This window comes from Staurois parvus, unplaced genomic scaffold, assembly GCF_062004578.1.
Source record: "Staurois parvus isolate SC_StPar_1 unplaced genomic scaffold, SC_StPar_1.0 ptg000505l, whole genome shotgun sequence".
Classification (NCBI taxonomy): domain Eukaryota; kingdom Metazoa; phylum Chordata; class Amphibia; order Anura; family Ranidae; genus Staurois; species Staurois parvus.
Window position 1 is genome coordinate 4090257 of NW_028318301.1, and position 21832 is coordinate 4112088.

General features: G+C 39.2%; 1 protein-coding gene across 4 annotated transcripts in view; it reads left to right on the forward strand.

The window, feature by feature from the left end:
• The window catches only part of PC (pyruvate carboxylase), a 1112699-nt gene that overhangs the window by 1077304 nt on the left and 13563 nt on the right, over positions 1-21832 (forward strand). For all 4 annotated transcript variants that reach the window (XM_089689964.1, XM_089689966.1, XM_089689965.1 and 1 more), the window contains 3 exons: positions 2328-2507; positions 14416-14661; positions 15115-15255. In XM_089689964.1, the coding sequence (XP_089546090.1) occupies positions 2328-2507; positions 14416-14661; positions 15115-15255 (567 nt within the window). The remainder of the gene's footprint in view (positions 1-2327; positions 2508-14415; positions 14662-15114; positions 15256-21832) is intronic.

Consider the following 21832-nt stretch of genomic DNA (forward strand, 5'->3'; position numbering starts at 1 on the left):
AAAACTATATACACTTCAATCATGAGGAACTATCATAACCAAAGTTCATCTGTTATCCAAATAGCACAAATATGATGTGTTGATATTAAGTCCCCTCGGTTGTGTTGTGTCGAGGTTATGGATCCAATAAGCTTCACAACGGAGGAGGAAATTGTCACGATCTCCTCCTCTTGCCGATTGACTGACGTGTTCGATGGTCATGCCCCTCAATTCATGTACCTGGTGTCCTACTGAATTAAAATGGACTACTACGGGTTTGCTCAAATCAATAGGTTCACTTTGATACTCTTGACTAGAGCTGTTCTAATATCACTCCTGTGTTTCTCAAATCTCTGCTTAAAGGGACCTTTTGTTTTGCCCACATAAACTAGTGAGCACGGGCATTTCAGCATATAAATGCAGTAATCAGTGTTACAGTTCAGGTAACTATGTATCTGGTAATGTTTCCCACTGTGGGGATGTGTGAAATGTTCCCCACAGATCAATGAATTGCATACATTACAATTGTAAAACTTGTAACAACCCTGTCTTTCTGAGAGCTTGAACACTACCTTAGCGTATTTGGTCCATGGTCCGCTTGAACTAATAAGTCATGTAGGGATCTACCTCGCTTATGTACCATTAATGGTGGATTCTTTAAGTCGGGTGATAGAGTGTCATCAGTTCTAAGGATGTTCATGTTACCCATGACCGCTTGTTTAATACGCTTAGATTCCTGATTGAAGACGTGTATAAATAACGGCCTATTGGCTGCCCTAGGGCTGCCTTCAAAATCTGCTGTAGCTCTGGCTAATGCCTGGTCAAGTACTCGAGTAGGATAACCTCATTCCACAAATGTTATATACATGGCCTCAAGTTGTTCTATCTTGTCATTCATACAGGAACAAATGCGTAACATCCTCTTGAACCGTGATATAGGCAGGCTATCACAGAGATGCTTGGAGCGTGGGCGCTCTGGTAATGTAGTAGGGTGTTCCTGTCTGTTGGTTTTGAGAACACAGATGTCCGGAGTGTACCCTGGTTATTAGTGATCCTCACACACATCCTTAGGGCTTTAAATTCCTCAGGACTAAGGTTAGTGTATCTCTTCATGGGCATGCCAGAGAGAACATCATGTTTCAGAGTGCGTATGTAGCAATCAATGGATTGGTACTGTCCAGGGGGCATGAATTTGCTTTTACGTTTTCATGCGGATCCACAGCTGCACCACCCGCACAGATGTGAACCTAGCCTAAATACTGCTCCACATTTTCTCCTGACCAACCAGCAGTATTATGGATAGTTTGTAATGCAAATGAACAAAACTTCGATACTCAGGCCCAGCATGTTTTTGGTAATTGTGACACTTTGATTACACATATCAGTGACCTTTTTATAAAGGCCTTTGTTTTTTTTTTTGTAGATAAACATTCAGAAACGGTACATACTGTACAGTATATATGCAGTGTAACATTTTTTTATATTATAAATATAACCAAAAATATCAGTGAGGATATCAACTAAAATAATTATTAATCAAGCAATCACAGATGCAACTGAACACAGAAATCAGATAACTGAGCATTATTACAAGATAATAAAATCAAATGAAGTATTGTGAAGGAATATTAATTTAAATTGATATATAATACATTCAATCCAGTCATCTTGGATGAAATAAACCAAAACTACTTAGCCCCGGTAAGTCTTGCCACTCAAATCCTTCAGTCTTATGTACTCATTTCTGTTTCAGCACTGTACTGTTAAAATCTGGCAAAGCTGACTTCAAAGAGATATTCCTTGGACATATTTATCAAGGCATATCCAAGGAGAGGTCCACATGAAACACATTTTATATTCCTACAGACCTATTTTTAGTAGTTCACATTTTGTATGCTCCCAAGCAATATATTATGGTAATAAGCATTGCTTTGACTATTGGCATATTTCTTACATAAATGTGATGATTATGGGTAATCATTAGCTAATAAAGCCTAAATGATCCATGTTGAATCAAGGTATGTAATGATTCTCAACTGTGATATCCAAGACTGTAGTTATCTCTTCACTATCAAGCCAATCATATGTATATGTGGTCTGTCTTGATATATATTTTTTGCATACAGACTGCTAAAACCAGCGTTTTATTATTTTTAAATATTTATAACTAGATGTAATGTTTTTGTTACAAAACACCTACCAATTTGACCTGTTATGAAGGCTTCTCAGCTTTACCCTGCACAAAATATATTCCAATTTTGACTGCAAACAGATACAGATCAAAGTATATAATGTACCATAATCAAACATAAAGAATCTAATTAAATTAATTTGTGTTTTTTTTTTAGGTAACACCCTCCTCCAAAATTGTTGGAGACTTGGCACAGTTTATGGTACATAATGGACTCTCGCGTGAACAAGTAGAAACTATGGCAGATGAATTATCCTTCCCATTGTCTGTAGTGGAATACTTGCAGGGCTTTGTTGGAATTCCTTATGGTGGCTTTCCAGAACCTTTGCGATCAAAGGTAAATGCTTCATTCCATTTATACAAATTGTTTTGCCATCACAATTTATAATTTAGAACCGTTAGTAAATGTGTGGTATATATTAATCCATTGACCACCCAGAAATTACTTATTTGTCAGACTACACTAAACTGCTGATATTTGGTCTTGGATGGGCATCTATTGTTTACTGGGTTTAAATTCTGTTTACACAATAATATATTTGACCAACAGCATTGTAGCATTTTCTAAAAACAGTCTGAAGAAAACAATGATTTGATCTACTAATTTATCATAGACCTAAGAAATTCAAAGTAAGCAAATAATTTATAAAAACAAAATAAGCAGAGGTCACTTTGATCAAAAATGGCATGTCAAAATGATCAGTGCATCCAGGGGATAGGTGTGTGTGTGTGTGTGTGTGTATATATATATATATATATATATATATATATATATATATATATATACAGTGAAGGAAATAAGTATTTGATCCCCTGCTGATTCTGACTGTTTGCCCACTCACAAAGAAATGATCAGTCTAAAAAATCAAATGGTAGGTGTATTGTAACACTGAGAGACAGAATAGCAAGAGAAAATTCAAAAGAAATGCATGTCTAACAAATTATGCACTGATTTGCATGTTCATGAGGGAAATATGTATGTGATCCCCTTCACAAAATAATGACTTAGTATTTGGTGGCAAATCCCTTGTTGGAAATCAGAGGTCAGATGTTTCCTGTAGTTGGCCACCAGGTTTGCACACATCTCAGGAGGGATTTTGGCCCACTCCTCTTGGAAGATCTTCTCCAAATTATTAAAGTTTGGTGGCTGACATTTGGCAACTCAAATTTTCAGGTTCCTCTACAGATTTTCAATTGGATTAAGGTCTGGAGACTGGCTAGTGCTTCTTCTTGGGCCACTCTGTTGCCTTGGCTGTGTGTTTTGGGTCATTGTCATGCTGGAACACCCATCCATGACCCATTTTCAATGCCCTGGCTGAGGGAAGAAGGTTCTCACCCAAGATTTGACGGTACATTGCCCCATCCATCGTCTTTGATGCAGTGCAGTTGTCCTGTCCCCTTAGCAGAAAAACACCCCCAAAGCAGCATGTTTTCACCACCATGTTTGACAGTTGGGATGGTGTTCTTGGGGTTGTAGGCAGCATTTCTCCTCCAAACACGGCGAGTTTAGTTGATACCAAAGAGCTTGATTTTGGTTTCATCTGACCACAGCACTTGCAACCAGTCCTCCTCTGCATCATTCAGATGTTCAGTGGCAAAATTCAGACGGGCCTGGTCATGTGCTTTCTTGAGCAGAGGGACCTTGCGGGCACTGCAAGGTTTCAATCCTTATCGGCGTAGTGTGTCACCAATTGTTTTCTTGGCGACTGTAGTCCCAGCTTCCTGGAGATCATTGACAAGATCTTCACGTGTAGTTCCTGGAGGATTCTTCATTGTTTTCATGATCATTGACACTCCACGAGGTGAGATCTTGCATGGTGCACCAGACCTAGGGAGACTGACAGTTGTTTTGTGTTTCTTCCATTTGCGAATGATTGCACCAACTGTTGTCACCTTCTCACCATGCTGCTTGGCGATAGTTTGGTAGCCCAGTCCAGCCTTGTGTAGGTTTACAATCTTGTCCCTGACATCCTTGGACAGCTCTTTGGTCTTTGCCATGGTGGAGAGTTTGGAATCTGATTGTTTGATTGCTCCTGTGGACAGGTGTCTTTTATACAGGTAACAAAATTAAATTAGCAGCACTCCCTTTAAGATACTGCTTCTAATCTCAGATTGTTACCTGTATGAAAGACACCTGGTAGCCAGAAATCCTGATGAATAATAGGGGATCAAATACTTATTTCCCTCATGCATTTCTTTTGAATTTATTGTTGCTATTCTGTCTCTGTGTTACAGTACACCTACCATTCCATTTTTAGACTGATCATTTCTTTGTGAGTGGGCAAACATTCAGAATCAGCAGGGGATCAAATACTTATTTCCTTCACTGTGTGTGTGTGTGTGTGTGTATATATATAATTTTATTTCCCACTGCATGGGTTAAATGTTTGTTTGGCTGGGGTAGAAAGGAATAAGTACAAATAATTACTATTCCTACTTCCCATGGCCTTTCTCCTCTTTGGTGACTAGTCCCCCAAAGCTGCTTCAGTTTGCTGCATTCTGAAGATGACATATACAGTGCAGGACCAGCAGTCCTGCATAGTATGGGAGGACAGCAAGGACACGTAGACATTCCTTCAGACAGCTTAGTAAAGTGCCATCTGCCGGGGGTCCGTGGAATAAGTTTCAACTTATTCCTTTCCTCCATTAGCCAAACACATATTTAATCCGTGCAGTGCAGGCGAGAACCACACTGCATGGGGACATTTAACGGCAGTCTGGAGTTGGGATTTGCTAATTTTCCAAGGGTCTAAAGTGTATTGTTTCTCACATAGTAATAGAAAGTAGTTGGAAGAAAGACAAACCAAGATGTTTAACCACACAGCACATCCACCAACATTATAGTTTGTAAACTATCCAAATCCTGAAAAAAAACTTTTAGGAAATGTGTACCAGTTGTACAGGATTTTCTTTTACTTTTCTTCTTTCAAGTGTAGCACCCTCTAGTGTGCTACTAGAATAGTGTAGGCAAATCTTTTGTGTATTGTCATACATGGTAACTGTGTGAGTCTGTGATTAAGGTCAGGATACTACAGATCAAGCTGGATGATTGAACAGGTTGGGATCACCTGCACCTGGTTCTGGAGGACCATGGGGACCTTCCTGAAGTCAGTAGCAGAAGAGGTGGAGACTGAATGTTTGTGTTAGTCTAACAAATCCCAGGTTTGGAGGCCTTGGTAGAGTGGTGGACCAGTCCATAAGTATGGTGATAGTCAGGCCAGCTGGGGAGTCAGGTGGAAGATGGAGTGCTGAGAGGACTGTTGGTGGCCTGGAAGGGGTCCACTACATCTGGGGGGGGTCTGGCCTCCAGGCTGGACTCGGGCTGGCTCAGGAGGATCCATTCAGCAGTACAGCATGAACAGGATCAAGGCCTGGGAGCAGTGGGAGCAAAGCAAAGAGGACAGAGTACATCAGCACTCCCTGGGATTCACAAGGGGAGAAACTGCCACATGTAGCAAGCTTTCAAAGGACAGTGCTGTGCATAAACCTTTATCTTTGTCCTGGGAGATCTTCAGAGCAGCCAGGAGGGCTGGCAGTGTCTGCAGGTTGTGGAGCTCGGAGCAGTTCTACAGGGGAGAGGAAACCTCTCTGCATGTAGTTACAAGAAGCTTAGTTGATTTCAGAGGGTCTGCGAGTTCCTCACCCATAAGGGGCTGTTGCTACTGATCTGCAATGAAAAGGTAAAGGTCAGCGAGCACACTTAATAAAAGCAGCTATGCACAAAAGGTAACCAAATAAAACCTTATAAAACTCATAAAATCACAGTGCAGCGCTACAAATTCTCCGTATAAATGACTCAATAATAACTGGTTAAAATTCTGTATAAATAACTCAGTATTAAATTATAGAAAGTTCATAAAGTGACAATGAATATATAATAGTTCATAAGGAGACAATATGTGCTCTTAAGGTGCCAACTTCAGTGCTTGTGTGAATGGATGTAGTAAGATTACGCACTCACCAGATGCGCAATATAAATGCGCATATAAATATTTAACTAGAGGTCCTCTTAAGGAAAACAGGGTAAGCCGGGTGATGGATTATCCTTCCTCTGAATGGCGAGCAGCATAGCAGAAAACTCCAGGGAACTACGTCAATCCAAACAGCAATGGAAGGGATGGATGGGTGTTGCAGCCTGAGTTTACAGGGAATCCCCTCTCTGGATACTGGGATGGATTTTTAAGCTTTGATGAGCTCTGAAATTAAATTACTCCACAAGGGAGCCAAACAAAAGAGCGCCCATAATGTAGTAGGTAATTGAAGTATTTATTCTAGGGTATGATTCCCCACAAGTAAATATAAAATAGGGTTAAAACGATGCATCGATGTATAACATAACACAGGGTTAACTGTCCCAGATTAAAGATGGCCGCCGGACCTCCACGAGGCTTCGGCGGCGTGACGCCACGGCATAATTGGCTCCCTCTTACGCCTTACGTGAGCATGCACGTCTTCAGAGAGGCATCCCCTATCTTCCTTTCATTTAATACTGAGTTATTTAAACAGATTTATAACCAGTTATTATTGGGTAATTTATACACTGAATCTTTAGCGCTGCACAGTGATTTTATGACTGATCCGCAATGACTAATGGCTTTCAAGGAAAAGAACAGTCCTGGATATGTTGGTGTAAATAGGAAGAAAGTTGTCCCCATGCTTTAATTCAATTAAGTTGGGCATCCCATAATCCCTATTACCCTATCCAAGTTATATTCCCCTAATAAAATAACAAAAACCAAGCTCATGGACTGTTCACTGACTGTGGATGAAAGTGCGGAAAATGCGTGTTGCCTGGCTGCGCAGAGCTTAGGGGTTAGAATGTCCCCAATGTTGTGATAAAAAGTAGCGATAAAGGTGGAAATGTGGTGCTACTGAATGAATGATTATGTTGCGGAGGTGCAAAGACAACCGGGGGACCATTCAACCTATCTGAAATTACCACAGAATCCATTTCCAGAATTAGTCTACCAACTTAATTATAAATTACAACTGGATAAAGAGGCAGGCCTACTCTCCAAAAAGATCCATGATTACCTGAGGGTTGATAACCAACAAATATAGAGATACCTATGAGCCACCAGGAGTGTGCACTGAATATAAATTTGAGGTTCGCAGACTCCCTTTCACATCCTCATAAATGTATATGGTCTAACTTATAACGTATAGGGTGTCGCGCCCTGTTAAAAAATGTGAATATCCAAAAATATATATGTGGTGTGGAATAACCAAATAAATATCTACATAAATCTAAACACAATCACTTCTGCTGCATGATGCAGGTAATATATAGCAGTAAAAACATATAATTTATCCAGTGTCCAACCAGTATAGAATGTGCAACCAGTGCTTAAGTCCAACAAATAGTGTAAAGTCCAGAGTCAATGAAGAATGATCTCTATATTGACTTAATATACTCACACCTTCCAGACAGTTTGTGAGTAATTCTACCCCAACGCGTTGCGCCACAGGGTCACGTGGCTTTGTCTAGGGGATAACCCCAGTGCATTGCACCACAGGGTCACGTGGCTTCGTCCGGGGGAATACCCCAGCGTGTTGCGCCACAGAGTCACGTGGCTTCGTCTGGGGGATATCCCCCGGACGAAGCCACGTGACCCTGTGGCGCAACACGTTTGGGAGGGGCACTGACATCACCATGCATAAGACTTATGAACACGGCGAGTATAGGCAGTGTGTGTTCACACACTGCTCAGGCTGGACACATCCATCACCAGCGGATATTTGTATATATAAAGCGCATTACATTTTAATCCATGTGAGTGCAATATGGGTACACAATAAATGTATTTTTTAACCTATGATAAGACATTATCGATTTCTCTTTCCTTTCTCGGCAAACACGAGAGAATAGGGAGAAGGATTAAGTAAGGAGAAGGATTAAGCAATCGGCGAAGGGAGATTCCATCCCAAGTCTGATAACAGCAGCATATTCAGGAGCAAAGAGGAGCTTAACTCTTTCAGCGTTCAATAGAGGATTACATCAGAGCTTTGGTTACCCACAGCCAGGTAGAATTACTCACAAACTGTCTGGAAGGTGTGAGTATATTAAGTCAATATAGAGATCATTCTTAATTGACTCTGGACTTTACACTATTTGTTGGACTTAAGCACTGGTTGCACATTCTATACTGGTTGGACACTGGATAAATTATATGTTTTTACTGCTATATATTACCAGCATCATGCAGCAGAAGTGATTGTGTTTAGATTTATGCAGATATATATTTGGTTATTCCACACCACATATATATTTTTGGATATTCACATTTTTTCACAGGGCGCGACACCCTATATATATATTATTCATAAAATCCATAAAAACCCAACTAAACCACTGGAGAGACCAATAGTGTCAGCGGTAAATGGCCTCCTAGAAAGGGTCGGTAAATATTTTATATCGTTATTAAAGGCATGGTAGTCCAATTATTATCGTACGTACAGCATCCTCCCAGGGGCTCTTCTCGTTGGGGTAGATGTGGAGTCTCTTTATACCTCCATACCCAACGACTATGGTCTACAGGCGGTGGCTTATTTTCTTGAAATTCACTATCCTAATCTGGGTGCTCAGAATGAGTTTTAGAATTGCTTGATTTTCTACTTTCCAGCTATCTTTTCCAGTTCTTGGGAATGTATTATCAACAGGTAAGGGACACCTCCATGCCTGTTTACATTTGGGGAAATGGGAGTCAGATGTCGTGTACCACTCTCATCTGTACCTGGCCCACGCAGTGAAGTGGATCAGGTACATTGATGATGTCCTTATGGTCTGGACAAGGTCAGTTGAACAATTACATATCCAAAATAATATTGCAGCTCTCTATAGATAATTAAGTGATAAACAGCAATAAAAGTCCATAAATTAAAGTCCTTTTGTAATCACCATGTGAATTAAATCAATATTTCCAAAAATCACCACGTGAGTATTCAAATAAATCTTCAAATGTGCCGTGCTCCCCTTTCAGGTGTGCACTCACCAGAATTATTTGCCTTCCATTCTCATGGTTGGTAAATGCGCTTTTATATACATATTCCTCCAGAGGAAAGGTAATCTCTCAGGACACAACACGATTCCTCCCAATAATGATTATTGCCTCTGATGGTTACTTCCCACAAACATCACATAAAAAACAAAAGATAGAGACCTGACATGGTGCAATACCATTTAAAATACTTTATTCTCTGCCCGAGAATCTTACAAGACATCTGAATAAAACAAGCCCAAAGATATGAGTATGTCGGTATATCGGTAATATCAGAGAGGGAAGACCGCACAATGCTCTCACCACCGCCAGTCCTCGCTATTGGACAATCCTGCATCACTTCCGGTTCTTCAACTTCCGTTTGCCGCTTAACCAATAACTGACGCGTTTCGTCAGTTCCGGCCTTATTCGTAGGGAGTGGCTATGTGGTGCGGCATCACACATTTATAGTGTGTACGATTGATTCACAGACATGATCATTGGTTACCACGATCTGTCATTACTAATTGCCATTTACGGCTGGTGGAAGTCCGTCGCCACTAGTGCACTAATGAAGGGCAAAAATTACTAAATGTGTGTATATGTATTACACAAATCTATCACTAGATATGAGTATAAATTTCAACATTGTTGGGCTTTTACAATATCATTGACAGACATAATTTATTACATAACCAAAAATAATGTTAAAATAAATCTATACATATCTAATTATTTAATTCAATAATATAAAATATAATATAAAATAAAATAAAATGAATGATAATTAAAAATAAACCTAAACAAAAAAAAAATATATATATATATATATTAAAAATTATTAAATATATAATCAAAAATAATAATACATGTAGATGATATACATCCTTATAAGGATCACAATATCAATTTATAGTACCTGTTGACACTTATTTTGAATATAGTTAAACAATTAATTTTATTCATTTATCTCTATAGATAGTAAATTTGTCCCCTATGTAAATAAATCATTTTATTAATATCAAATGACATTTAACTTCAAGAATAGCTAATGAAGCAATTTATGTCCAGTTCAACATTTAAACCCTCTTGTGTTAATGATTTGAGAAGAAAAATCCATTTCGTCTCTCTTTGTGATAAGTCTCTGACTCTATTAGATCCTCGCCATTTTGGAGGTATCCAATCTACTCCCCAAAATTTTAATGTGGAAGGGTCTTTATGATGATACTTAGCAAAATGTTCTGATACACTATGATCTTTAAACCCTATTTTAATTTTTTTAATGTGTTCTGCTATACGTTCTTTTAGAGGTCGCTTAGTTCGTCCTAAATTAGTTTACAGTGTCCATGTAAACTAATTTATGTAGGATGAACTAAACCTAGATGAATACAGTGTTTTTTATTATTTTGAACAATTACATATGTTCATGACTGACTTGAACCTCAATGATCGGAATATTAGACTGACTTGCAATTTTCATCATAAAGAGATTCTGTTCTTGGATCTCTTTATCTCTATTATGGGAGTTTCTCTTTGTACTAGAACATTTAGAAAGGATACAGCAGCCAACACTCTCCACGCAAGTAGCCATCCTCTGAAAGCTCTGAAAAGGGGGATTTAAATGGGCCAGTTACTCTGCATTAGGAGAAACTGTACCCAATTTAAAGAATTCAGGAATGAGTCCAATCAGATGTATCAAAGATTTCAGGAATGAGGATATCCCCATCGGGCTCTGAAGCTAGCCAAAAAACGGGCATCTAGGAGGGAATGTAGCACTTTACTCCAACAACCAACTAGGGCCTCTAATAAAGATGCAACTTTGGGCCCTACAATATTTATCACCAAATTTGGTTCTCAATGGGGGGGAGATCAGGTCTATACTTTCTCAACATTGGCATGTCTTGACCTCCAACCCAGTAATTGCAAAAACTGATTGCCCTAAACCCTCTATGATGACCAAAAGAGCGTGTAATTTAAAAGACATCCTGGTACACTATGAATTTACTAGAAGATTTATCTCTAATTGGCCATCATATACCACTGGAATGTTTCCTTGTGGATATGCGCATCTGGTGAGTGCGTATTCCTAACAGTTTCACGGCACATCACCAGAATGTTGTAAGGAGCACTTGTCTGAGAACCTCTCAGATGGATCATCATTTCTAAAGCACTTTATGAACTGTTTTTAGGACTGTTTATGATCATGAACACCTAGCACACTGATAAGTGCTCACCAATATCACTTTACTTTGCATTGTGCACGTTTGTCACTTTATATCCACATCTTGGTTAAGTGAAATTTGTATGTATGCATATTTATATTGGATTTTAGGGATTATAGCGCCGCACCCTTTTGTATTCCTTGATTATTCTGGAGGTTTTTTGGTCTGCCTTTTGGTGCTTTGGCTGCTTATTATTGTTGTAGCGCTCACTTATCTTACCATTTTTGTATCTGCTAGGAGAGGTGAGTTTGATAAAGTCCTTCTCCAGCATGAAAAACGTTGGATATATAAACTTGGTACCTTAATCCTGAACGGTCTAAATAATTAGATGAATTTGGGAGTCTTTCTTTCCTACTAATGTTGCCACTTTCTAAATTCCTTAGGGGATATTTGATTATGTAAAATTTAATTTGTGCATTTTTTGCTCCCTGGGCTCTTTATAATCAGCTCCCAAAGAGGTGGTCCTCACTATAATGGTGGGGGAATCAATATTTTATTCCAAAAGCTCACTGGGGTGTATTTTATAGGTAATGATAGCTGATTTGTATCTCCACACTGGTGCTCACTCGTTTTGAGAAATGATCTGAGTTCTGATTCAATAAGAGTAATTGGTAGCAGCTGAGGTTGCTTAGGGTGCTATTTACTGTTAAAATTGCCTCATTATGAGACTGAATCTATAAATTAAGTAGTTGAGAGCGCCCTCTACTGGTCTTGAGAAAGCCTGTGTTCAAGGCAAACAGGCGAAATGGGTCGACTGTAGTGCATACATTAGGATGCCAGAGACTATGTCTCGATGTCAGGTTATGCATAACATTCATGTCCAGCTGACCATTGTGGAGCAGCAATGAATCTCCCTATACGCAGGTGTGGACTTGCCCTGAACCCAGAATGAGTGATGTTGAACCAGCACAGAGCTGGGATGCTGAATTGACCATGAGGTTGTGGCTTACCTTGTGGCTGTGGTAGCAATCTGCACGAGAGACAGTGTCGGTGCAATCCCATATCTGTCTGTGGACTATTTTGCGGTGAGAATGCCACGACATTGGTGGTATTCTGGACGTAAGTGGGAACTTTACATTGTTATATCCCCTACTTTACTTTACTGCTGGCCCTAGTGGGATATGGCTATCTTGACTGGGTTGCAACCTTAGTCTCTAAGCTACCCCATCCACAACTATTGTGGCCCCATGATCACCGTATGAGGAACCCCTCGTGGTCACATCCTACCCAAATCCTAATACCGAGACTGGTAAATTAGGCCTGGAAACAACAATGCTCCTCTGAGGCAATTCCTCCTGAGGGTTTGGAATGACTGCACATTCTTTCTACCAGAGGGCGCTCTACCTTCTAGCCAACATTAACTATGGTCCTTACTGCTTAATTTGATACCAAGGGATGACCACACTTGATTGCTTTATGAGTCAACTATTCTCCGCAAAGCATCTGGATCTTTGTTATAATGCTTTTCGTTTTTGTCTGAATTTTGCTAACTCATTTATGTTGCTAAACTGGCTGAGGTTTATTGCTGTTTACATACTTTAATATATTTGGCTATATGATTATTCATTTCCCTTAGCCCTAGCTTCCATTATCAATGATCTGTTATCCCCTATGCTATATCCTGACTCTGCTTCCTTACACTACTAGATGCTTGTAATGAATGGGCTAAATGCTTCCTGAAGTGGAGGTTTAGAGTCTTGGGCTATATCAATCTGGGGACTTGACATTGTGTACTTATAACATCATACCCGGGTCGCCTAATTTTTAAAGTGACAACATTGTCATGTTTTTAATAGTGAAGGGTGGGAACAGAGTTTAACTTTTGTATATGCATTTGCATAATGTTTTATTACGTGGTTTCAATAAAGCTATAGTTTCAGTTAAACTACTTAGCTCACACAGTAGTACCTTCTTTCTTTATGGGGACTCTTCCCTATAAACATTTTTCAGTGTACCAAAAAAACACATACCTCAAACGAGGGTAGCATTACACATATTAACACTGAAAGATAGTTGCCTATTTTCTCAAACAGCTCCTACTCATCCTCTAGATTCTCCAGGTTCTCTTGCAGCTGTTCTTTCTTGTGACCCCTGTATGGTGAGGATGTCAGTCCTGCCAAATTAAATGTGAATGTATGCATAAATTACTTATCAAATGTTGTCAATAAAAGGGATGTTCTTGGAGTATAAGGGAAAGATTCTTATTTAACATCAACACCTGTTTATTTGTGACATTTGGTTTTCACTAAATGTAACATAATATGCATTTTTGAATAATATGGCCAGTTAAAGTGATATTAAACCCAAACCAAAATGTAATATATTGCAGCTTACCAATCATTAGATGTGGTGGCTACACATAAAGGTTTTACATAAATCATCTGAAAAATACTCATCATGCCTCTTATCATATTCCATGGGTTGCCTACTTTCATAGAAGGGGTCATGGGGGGGGGGGGGGGGGTTGTACTATGCTGGCATTTTAGGGCCTCCAAATCTGATAGATAGTGAAGAAGTGATATGAGGAAATATGCCCTTTGAAAGCCTGTATGTGGATAGGCTTTCAAAAAGGCTCTCTGTTTTTTGTTCAATATGTTATCATTATCTATATTTAGGACTTGTGTGAATTACATCATGATCACATCAAAAAAGTGTTCACAAACTTTAAAGCACCACTGTAAATTTGGAGGGTTCAGAGATTTAAGCGTGTCTTTAGTTATTGAATGTGTTAGTTGTCACTGAACATGTATTTTTGCTAGTATGCATCCCCTACGTAGCTGCTGGTCAGTAATGTCGGTAAGTTTAGTAAAGTAGAGGATTGTTCTGTACGTGATTGGCATATACTGTTATTTTTTACAGATACCAACTTTGTTCCACTTTCTTTGGCTTGATTGCAGCTAATTTGAGGGCAGATTTCATGGTTCAGTTTAGTGTAAAAAAAAAGAACCTTTTTTGGCATCAAACGTTCACCATAGCTAACCCTGGAGAGTTTGACTTTTTAAGCAACAATCATAATTCATAAAAGATTTACACTTTGTTTCGATAGGTCTTAAAGGATTTACCACGTATTGAGGGAAGACCCGGAGCTTCATTACCATCAATGGACTTTGCCAAGCTAGAAGAAGGTCTGCGAAGCAAGTACGATGATATAACACCAGAAGACATCATGTCTGCTGCTATGTATCCAAAAGTATTTGAAGAGTACAAGGACTTCAGCACTCAGTTTGGCCCGGTTGAATGTCTCAACACCCGCCTCTTCCTAGATGGGCCCAAGATAGCAGAGGAGTTTGAGGTATGTGATTCTGTAGAGTTAATGTAACATTGTTGGTAAGAAAAAAAAAAGATACACTATACCCAGCCAACATACTGTTGCCAGTTTACATACAGCCACAAAGGTCTTGGCCCTTGCCATATGCATCGATTTAAATATAAAGTGATGAAGTGTTGTGTATATTTTCTTAGTATAAAATATAGGAATCCTTTCATATGTTTGATGAGAGGACTGATTGTCACTACAGATAGGAAAAAAAATCCTCGATCTCTTAAATAGATAATACCATATAAATACAGTATATATATATATATATATATATAAACAAAAGATACTAACATTGCTGAAGTCTCTACAAAATACCAGTAAAGGTGGAATGCAGTGGAAGGAGCAGTTAACCATGTAGTACAGTATGTATTATTTCCTAACAAAATGTTTTACTCAATAGATGTTTTGTCTTTATGATGTTTTTAGGTTGAATTAGAAAGAGGAAAAACTTTGCATATTAAAGCACTTGCTCTGGGGGATCTGAACAAAGCGGGCCAAAGGGAGGTGTTTTTTGAGCTCAATGGTCAGCTCCGATCTGTACTTGTAAAAGATACTCAGGCTATGAAGGTAAGAATTTCCATGCTATGAATGCAGGATTGAACGTGGAGAGCTGTGAATCTAGAGTATGATGCTTTTTTGTTTAACCGTTTTTAAATGTACATTGTTTAACCTTTAATTCAGTTTATTGTATGTGGAAGGCCAAACATTTGGCCTTAAGGGAAACAGGGAAAAGTAGAAAATGTATGTACAGTAGGTGGTATAGGAAAGTATAGAATGGATTGCATGTGACACTGTTAAAAAATGAACAAATGTTTAGTAAATGAGCACGTGTCAATGCATGGCAGACATAACCTAGTTTGCAATATACAGTAGCTGTGCACAATTCAATCTAAGGACATGTTTACACAGCTGCTTTGTGGGAAATCATGTTATGTATCTTGGTGTACTATGAATGCAGTTCATTCTAATTTTTGATCATTCTGAATGGCTCCCCAATGCACCTTTATATGGCATGCTAATAGACTACTGTGTGTTGCAGTGCACTGTGATAGCAGCAGGTAATAATGTTTTTGTGCGGTAGGTGAACTATTAAAATAAAAGGGCTGCCTTGGTACAAGGCTTGAAAAGGCACTGCAAGATATCATCCCAGTGTAAATGGGCCCTTTTAAGCCCTTGTTATCATAGGCTGCATTCTGTCACTAGTGCAGTACAATGTCATCACATGACATGGTGTGGCAGTGATCAGGGACACTGACTGGTGACAATATGGAGAAAATAGATTTTTTTTTAAACACTGTGACCTGAGTAATACTATGTTACCATAATAACATGATACTACTCTGGGGAAGTGATCTTTATTTATTTATTTTGCACATTATGATTGCCTATAGCAGTGAATTTTAATGCTAAAGGCAAGCATTTAACTGAATCAAATAAATTCATTCAGTGTTTTTTGTTGTGATTGGCCACAGCTAATCATGTGACACAGATGGGCTGTGATTAGCCCAGTCTGTACCATGTGATCACTGACAAATCACACCTAGCAACACAATTGGAGGGGGTGAGCAAAACCTTGGACAGAGGGGTGGCGGTGGACGTGATATACTTGGATTTTGCAAAAGATTTTGACACAGTTCCCCACACACGGCTAATGTGTAAGGTAAAGTCTACGGGCTTGGAAACATCCTTATGTAAATGAATAGAAAACTGGCTGAAAGATCGTAGTCAAAAAGTAGTGGTTAATGATTCATACTCTGAATGGTCTGGGGTTGTCAGTGGTGTACCCCAGGGTTCAGTGTTGGGACGCTTACTTTTTAATATATTTATAAATGATATAAGGTCTAAGATTAAAAATCCCATTTCAGTATTTTGCAGATGACACCAAGCTGTGCAGTGGAATAGCGTCCTTACATGTTGTCTTCAACTTACAAGCCAACCTCAATGTGCTGTTTACTTGGGCAATGTGGCAAATGAGGTTTAACCACTTGCCCTGTAGAGGATTTTTTTCACACAAATAGAGCTTTCTTTCTGTGGTATTTGATCACCTGTGTGCTTTTTATTTTTCGCGCTATAAACAAAAAAAGACTGAAAAGTTTGAAGAAAACATTTTCGGCTATAAAAAAAATATATCGTAAACTCAAAGTTAGTTATAAATTTAGGCCAAAATGTATTCTGCTACATATTTTTGGTAAAAAAATCCCAATAAGTGTATATTGATTGCTTTGTGTGAAAGTTATAGCATCTATAAACTATGGTATAGATACTGCAATTTACGCCATTTTTTTGCTATACAGCACTGCACTAGATTAACGGACAATTGCGTGGTCATGCAACACGGTAGATAAATTAAATTTATGTCCTTTTTTCATGCAAATAGAGCTTTCTTTTGGTGGTATTTGATCACCTGTGCGCTTTTTATTTTTGGTGCTATATAAAAAAATATTTTGAAAAAAAACGATATTTTCTCACTTTGGTCAAAAAAAATCCAAAAAAACAAAAATTTCATCATACATTTAGGCCAAAATGTATTCTACTACATGTTTTTGGTTAAAAAAATCCCAATAAGTGTATATTGATAGCTTTGTGTGAAAGTTATAGCGTCTATGGTATAGATAATGGAATTTACACAGCTTTTGCTTTCTGACTGCTTATCACATTTCTTGAGGTGCTAAAATACCAGGATAGTACAAACACCCCCAAATTACCCCTTTTTGGAAAGTAGACACTCTAATCTATCTGCTGAGAGGCATATTGAGTCCATGGAAGATTTATTTTTTTTCCACAGGTTTCTGAAATATGACAAAAACATTTTTTTTTTATACAAAGTTGTCATTTAAATTATTTATTTCTCGCACATGCCGTGGGTATATGTGGAATTACACCCCAAAATACATTTTGCTACTTCTAATGAGCATGGGGATACCACATGTGTGAGACTTTTTGGGAGCCTAGCCACATACAGGAGCCTGAAATCCAATGACCACTTTGAAAGCCAGAAGGTGCGTAACTTCCTCATTTCACTTCCTCACTACCTATCACATTTTCAGAGGCCCTGAAATGCCAGGATAGCACCAAACGCTCCCAAATTATCTACTTTTGGAAAATAGACACCCCAATGAATGGTGAGTATTTTGCAGATCTAATTTTTTCTCACAAGGTTTTGAAATATAAAAAAAGAAAAAATATGTTTTTGTTTTTTTTCTTAATTTTCCAAAAACTTGTGGCAACAAACGAGATCTGCAAAATACTCACAATGCTTCTTATCAAATTCCTTGGGGTGTCTATTTTCAAAATGAGGTCGTGGGGGGGTTTGGTGCTATCCTGGCATTGCAGGGCCTCCAAAACTGTAATAGGTAGTCAGGAAGTGTAATGAGGAAATAAAGCCCTTTAAAAGCCTGAAGGTGCTTATTGGATTTTGGGGTCCTATACTTGGCTAGACTGCCAAAACGTCTCTCACATGTGGTACCCCCATACTCGGGAGAAGTAGCAGAATGTATTTTGGAGAATAATTCCACATATACCCATGGCATGTGTGAGCAGTAAGTCATTTAAGGGACAATTTTGTTATTCTTTTTTTTTACATTTTTTTGTCATTTTCCAAAAACTTGTGGTAAAAAAATAAATTCTTCTATTGATTCAACATGCCTCTCAGCAAATAGTTTGGGGTGTCTACTTTCCAAAAAGGGGTCGTTTTGGGGGGTGGGGGCATTTTATGCCCAGCATTAGAAGTTTATGCCACAGATCATTCACTTTTCTAATCACCTAAAGATCAAGCCTTTTCTGACACTTTTTGTTCACATGAAAACAAATCAGTATTTTTTGCTAGGAAATTAATTTAAACCCTCAAACATTATATATATTTTTTAAAGCCCTAGTGAATAAAATGGTGGGTGCTACAATTTTTCATGTCACATAATACTCAGCCAGTGATTTTTTAAAAGCAAATAAAAAAAAACAAAAAAAAAAACTTTTTTTACTTTTAATGCACAAAAACACAAAATATTGGCCAATTATTTGGTAAGATATAAAATATGATGGTATGCCGAGTAAATAGATACCATACATGACATGATTTAAAACTGTACAAATGTCTAAATAGTGGCACACTTGAATAAAAATTGTCCACATATAAGTGGTACCCCATATGGAAAAAGGATGACACCAAGTCCCAAACTATCTTGCCACTGCTCCCTATGTAGTCTGGGCATCTGGGGGGCTTCCCTCGTAAGTCAGAAACTTATAAGTATAGCCTCTTGTCCTCTCACAGGTCTTCTACATCTTGACCCCATATCCGTCATGCTTGCTGGGGAGAAATTGTTTGAATGCAAGGTGGCCAGAAAAATTAATGAGGGATTCATCAACGCAGATTTTTTTGTGGGGAGTATAGACATCTGCAAATTTTTGGTTAAGGTGATTTACGAGGAGCTGAATTTTGTGGAGCCGGTCAAATTCAGGGTCACCTCGAGGACGACAGAGTGTATTGTCGTTGAAATGCATAGAACACATTACACTCTCATATCTATGCCTGGCCATGGAAGCAGAGAACACGGGCATATGATGAATCGGGTCTGTGGACCAATACAACCGCAATTCATTTCTTTTTAGTAATGCTCATGTTGAGGGTTAGGCCCCCAACAAAAATTTAAATTTGGAAACCGTAATGGATTTCCATGTGATTGGTCTGGCAAGGTTTGAATTTGGGTTGGCGGCAATAAATTGTTGTGCATATAAATTGCTTTGATCCACAAACAATGCATACAGATCTTTCGTGAAAAACAGCTACAAAAAAATCAAGGGGAGTAGTTAAATTTGCTTTTTCCACCTGAATTCCTGGTTGGGCAGTGAATGGGGGAAGTACGGGTGCTGCAGAATTTGTGGGCTGCCATTCGGGATTTGCAAGCACATCCAGAAGGATACTAGGGGCTCTACGGGCCTTTGTGCGAATTCTTGGTGGCTGCGGGACAATACTTGTGCTCGCCACTGCACCAGCTTGTACTACACTTATGGGACTCACCATGTCACCAAGTCATACTGCAGTACTGGTATTATTATTATACAGGATTTACTGTATATAGCGCCAACAGTTTGATCAGCGCTTTTCTATATAACGGGATACAATACATCAACAATACAGTTCAATGCAAGAGGGGTAGGAGGGCCTGATCCTGGGAGCTTACAATCTACGAGATATGTGAAAGACCAGGATGTACTAGACCACTAGTGCTCACCAGTTCACCAAAAGGTAGACAACACTAGTACTGGCACTCTGCTACATATGAGAGTCATCAAAATTTACCAACAAGTGCTAACAGAGATCAGGCCTGATTCTGCGAACACTGGTTTTGTGTTCAATGTATCAAGTGACTGTGACCTACTGACACTGCACTTGCTGGGGGAGAAGGGGTGTTAGCGTAGGGGCTAAACACAGGTGCTGGCAGGTGCCGGGGCTGATCCTGCTAACGCTGCATTTTTGGGGATGCTATACTAATGTGAACGCTGGTATAGTGCTGATCTGATCAAAGATATTGATCCGCACAGACACTATACTAGCAATAGAGGTTTATTGTGTATGAGCATCTTCCTGGCAATCAAGGGGTTAAATGTGATTACTGGTGTACTAGCGGGCAATCTGACGCCACCTGGGAGGGGCATGAAAACCGCGGGAGCGCGAATCACATAAATATATGTGATTTTGCGAACCTGTGCCGCCCTGTAGCAGTATTTCTGCTATAGGGTGGTCAAGAAGCAGTTACAGAAGCGGTTATGTGTTACGGCGCTGCAGTATTTTAACTGACAATTGCGCGGTCATGCAATGCTGCACCAAAATGAAATTTACGTATGTTTTTCCCCACAAATTGAGTTTTCTTTTGGTGGTATTTGATCGCTTGTGCATTTTTTATTTTTTGAGCCATAGAAAAAAAGACCGACAATTTTGAGAAAAAAAAACAATTTTTTAGACTTTTTGCTATAAAACATGTCCAGTAAAAAATGTAAAAATCAAATTTCATCATACATTTCAGCCAAAATGTATTCTGCAACATGTCTTTGCTAAAAAAAAATCCCAATACGTGTAAATTAATTGGTTTACGTGAAAGTTATAGCGTTTACAAATGCAGTATAGATACTGGATTTATTTTTTTTTTATACTAATAATAGCTGCGATCAGCGACTTATGGAGGCAATCAGTAACTTATGGCGGCGATCAGTGACTTATAGCGGGACTGCGGTGGACGTTCTGACACTGGGGGGGAACTGACTTGGGGTCACTGAAATCCCCAGTGACACCAATACAGTGATCAGTGCACAAAAAAAGAACTGACACTGTACTAATGGCACTGGGGAGGAAGGGGTTAACATTTTTAGGCAATCAAAAGGTTAACTGTGTGAGGGGAGTGTTTTAATAGGGGGTAGGGGGTGTGTACTTCACAGGAACCCACTGTCCTGGAAAGCTAAACTCCTATCTCCGGAACTGTGTGCTGGAAGCTGACAGGGCGAAGGACTGCATTGAAAACAATGCAGCTGTGCTTCCTGTCCGTGTTTGCCGGTAATCACTGGCCGGGACCCAGTGATTGACACCCTCGGCCGCGATCGGGTAGGGCGGTTGTGCGCCCCCTAGCATGTAAACAGGATAACGTTTATAAACGTAATCCTGCCAACAGGGGCCGCTTTGCCGCAGTAAATGTACTGTGTGTGATTCCCTAGTGGTTAATGTTGATAAATGTAAGGTTATGCACTTGGGGGCTAAGAATATGCATGCATCATACATACTAGGGGGGAGTACAACTGGGGGAATCAATGGTGGAGAAGGATCTGGGAGGTCTGGTAGATCACAAGCTTAATAATGGCATGCAATGCCAAGCTGCGATTTCTAAAGTGAGCATAATCCTCTCTTGTATTAAAAGAGGTGTAGACTCCAGAGAGAGAGATATCATATTACCCCTGTACAAATCATTAGTAAGACCTCATCTGGAATACGCAGTTCAGTTCTGGGCACCAATTCACAAAAAGAACATTGGGGAACTTGAGAAAGTACAGAGAAGGGCAACTAAACTGATACAAGGCATGGAGGAGATCAGCTATGAGGAAATATTAGAGGAACTGAATGTATTCTCTCTTGAGAAGAGGAGATTAAGGGGGAATATGA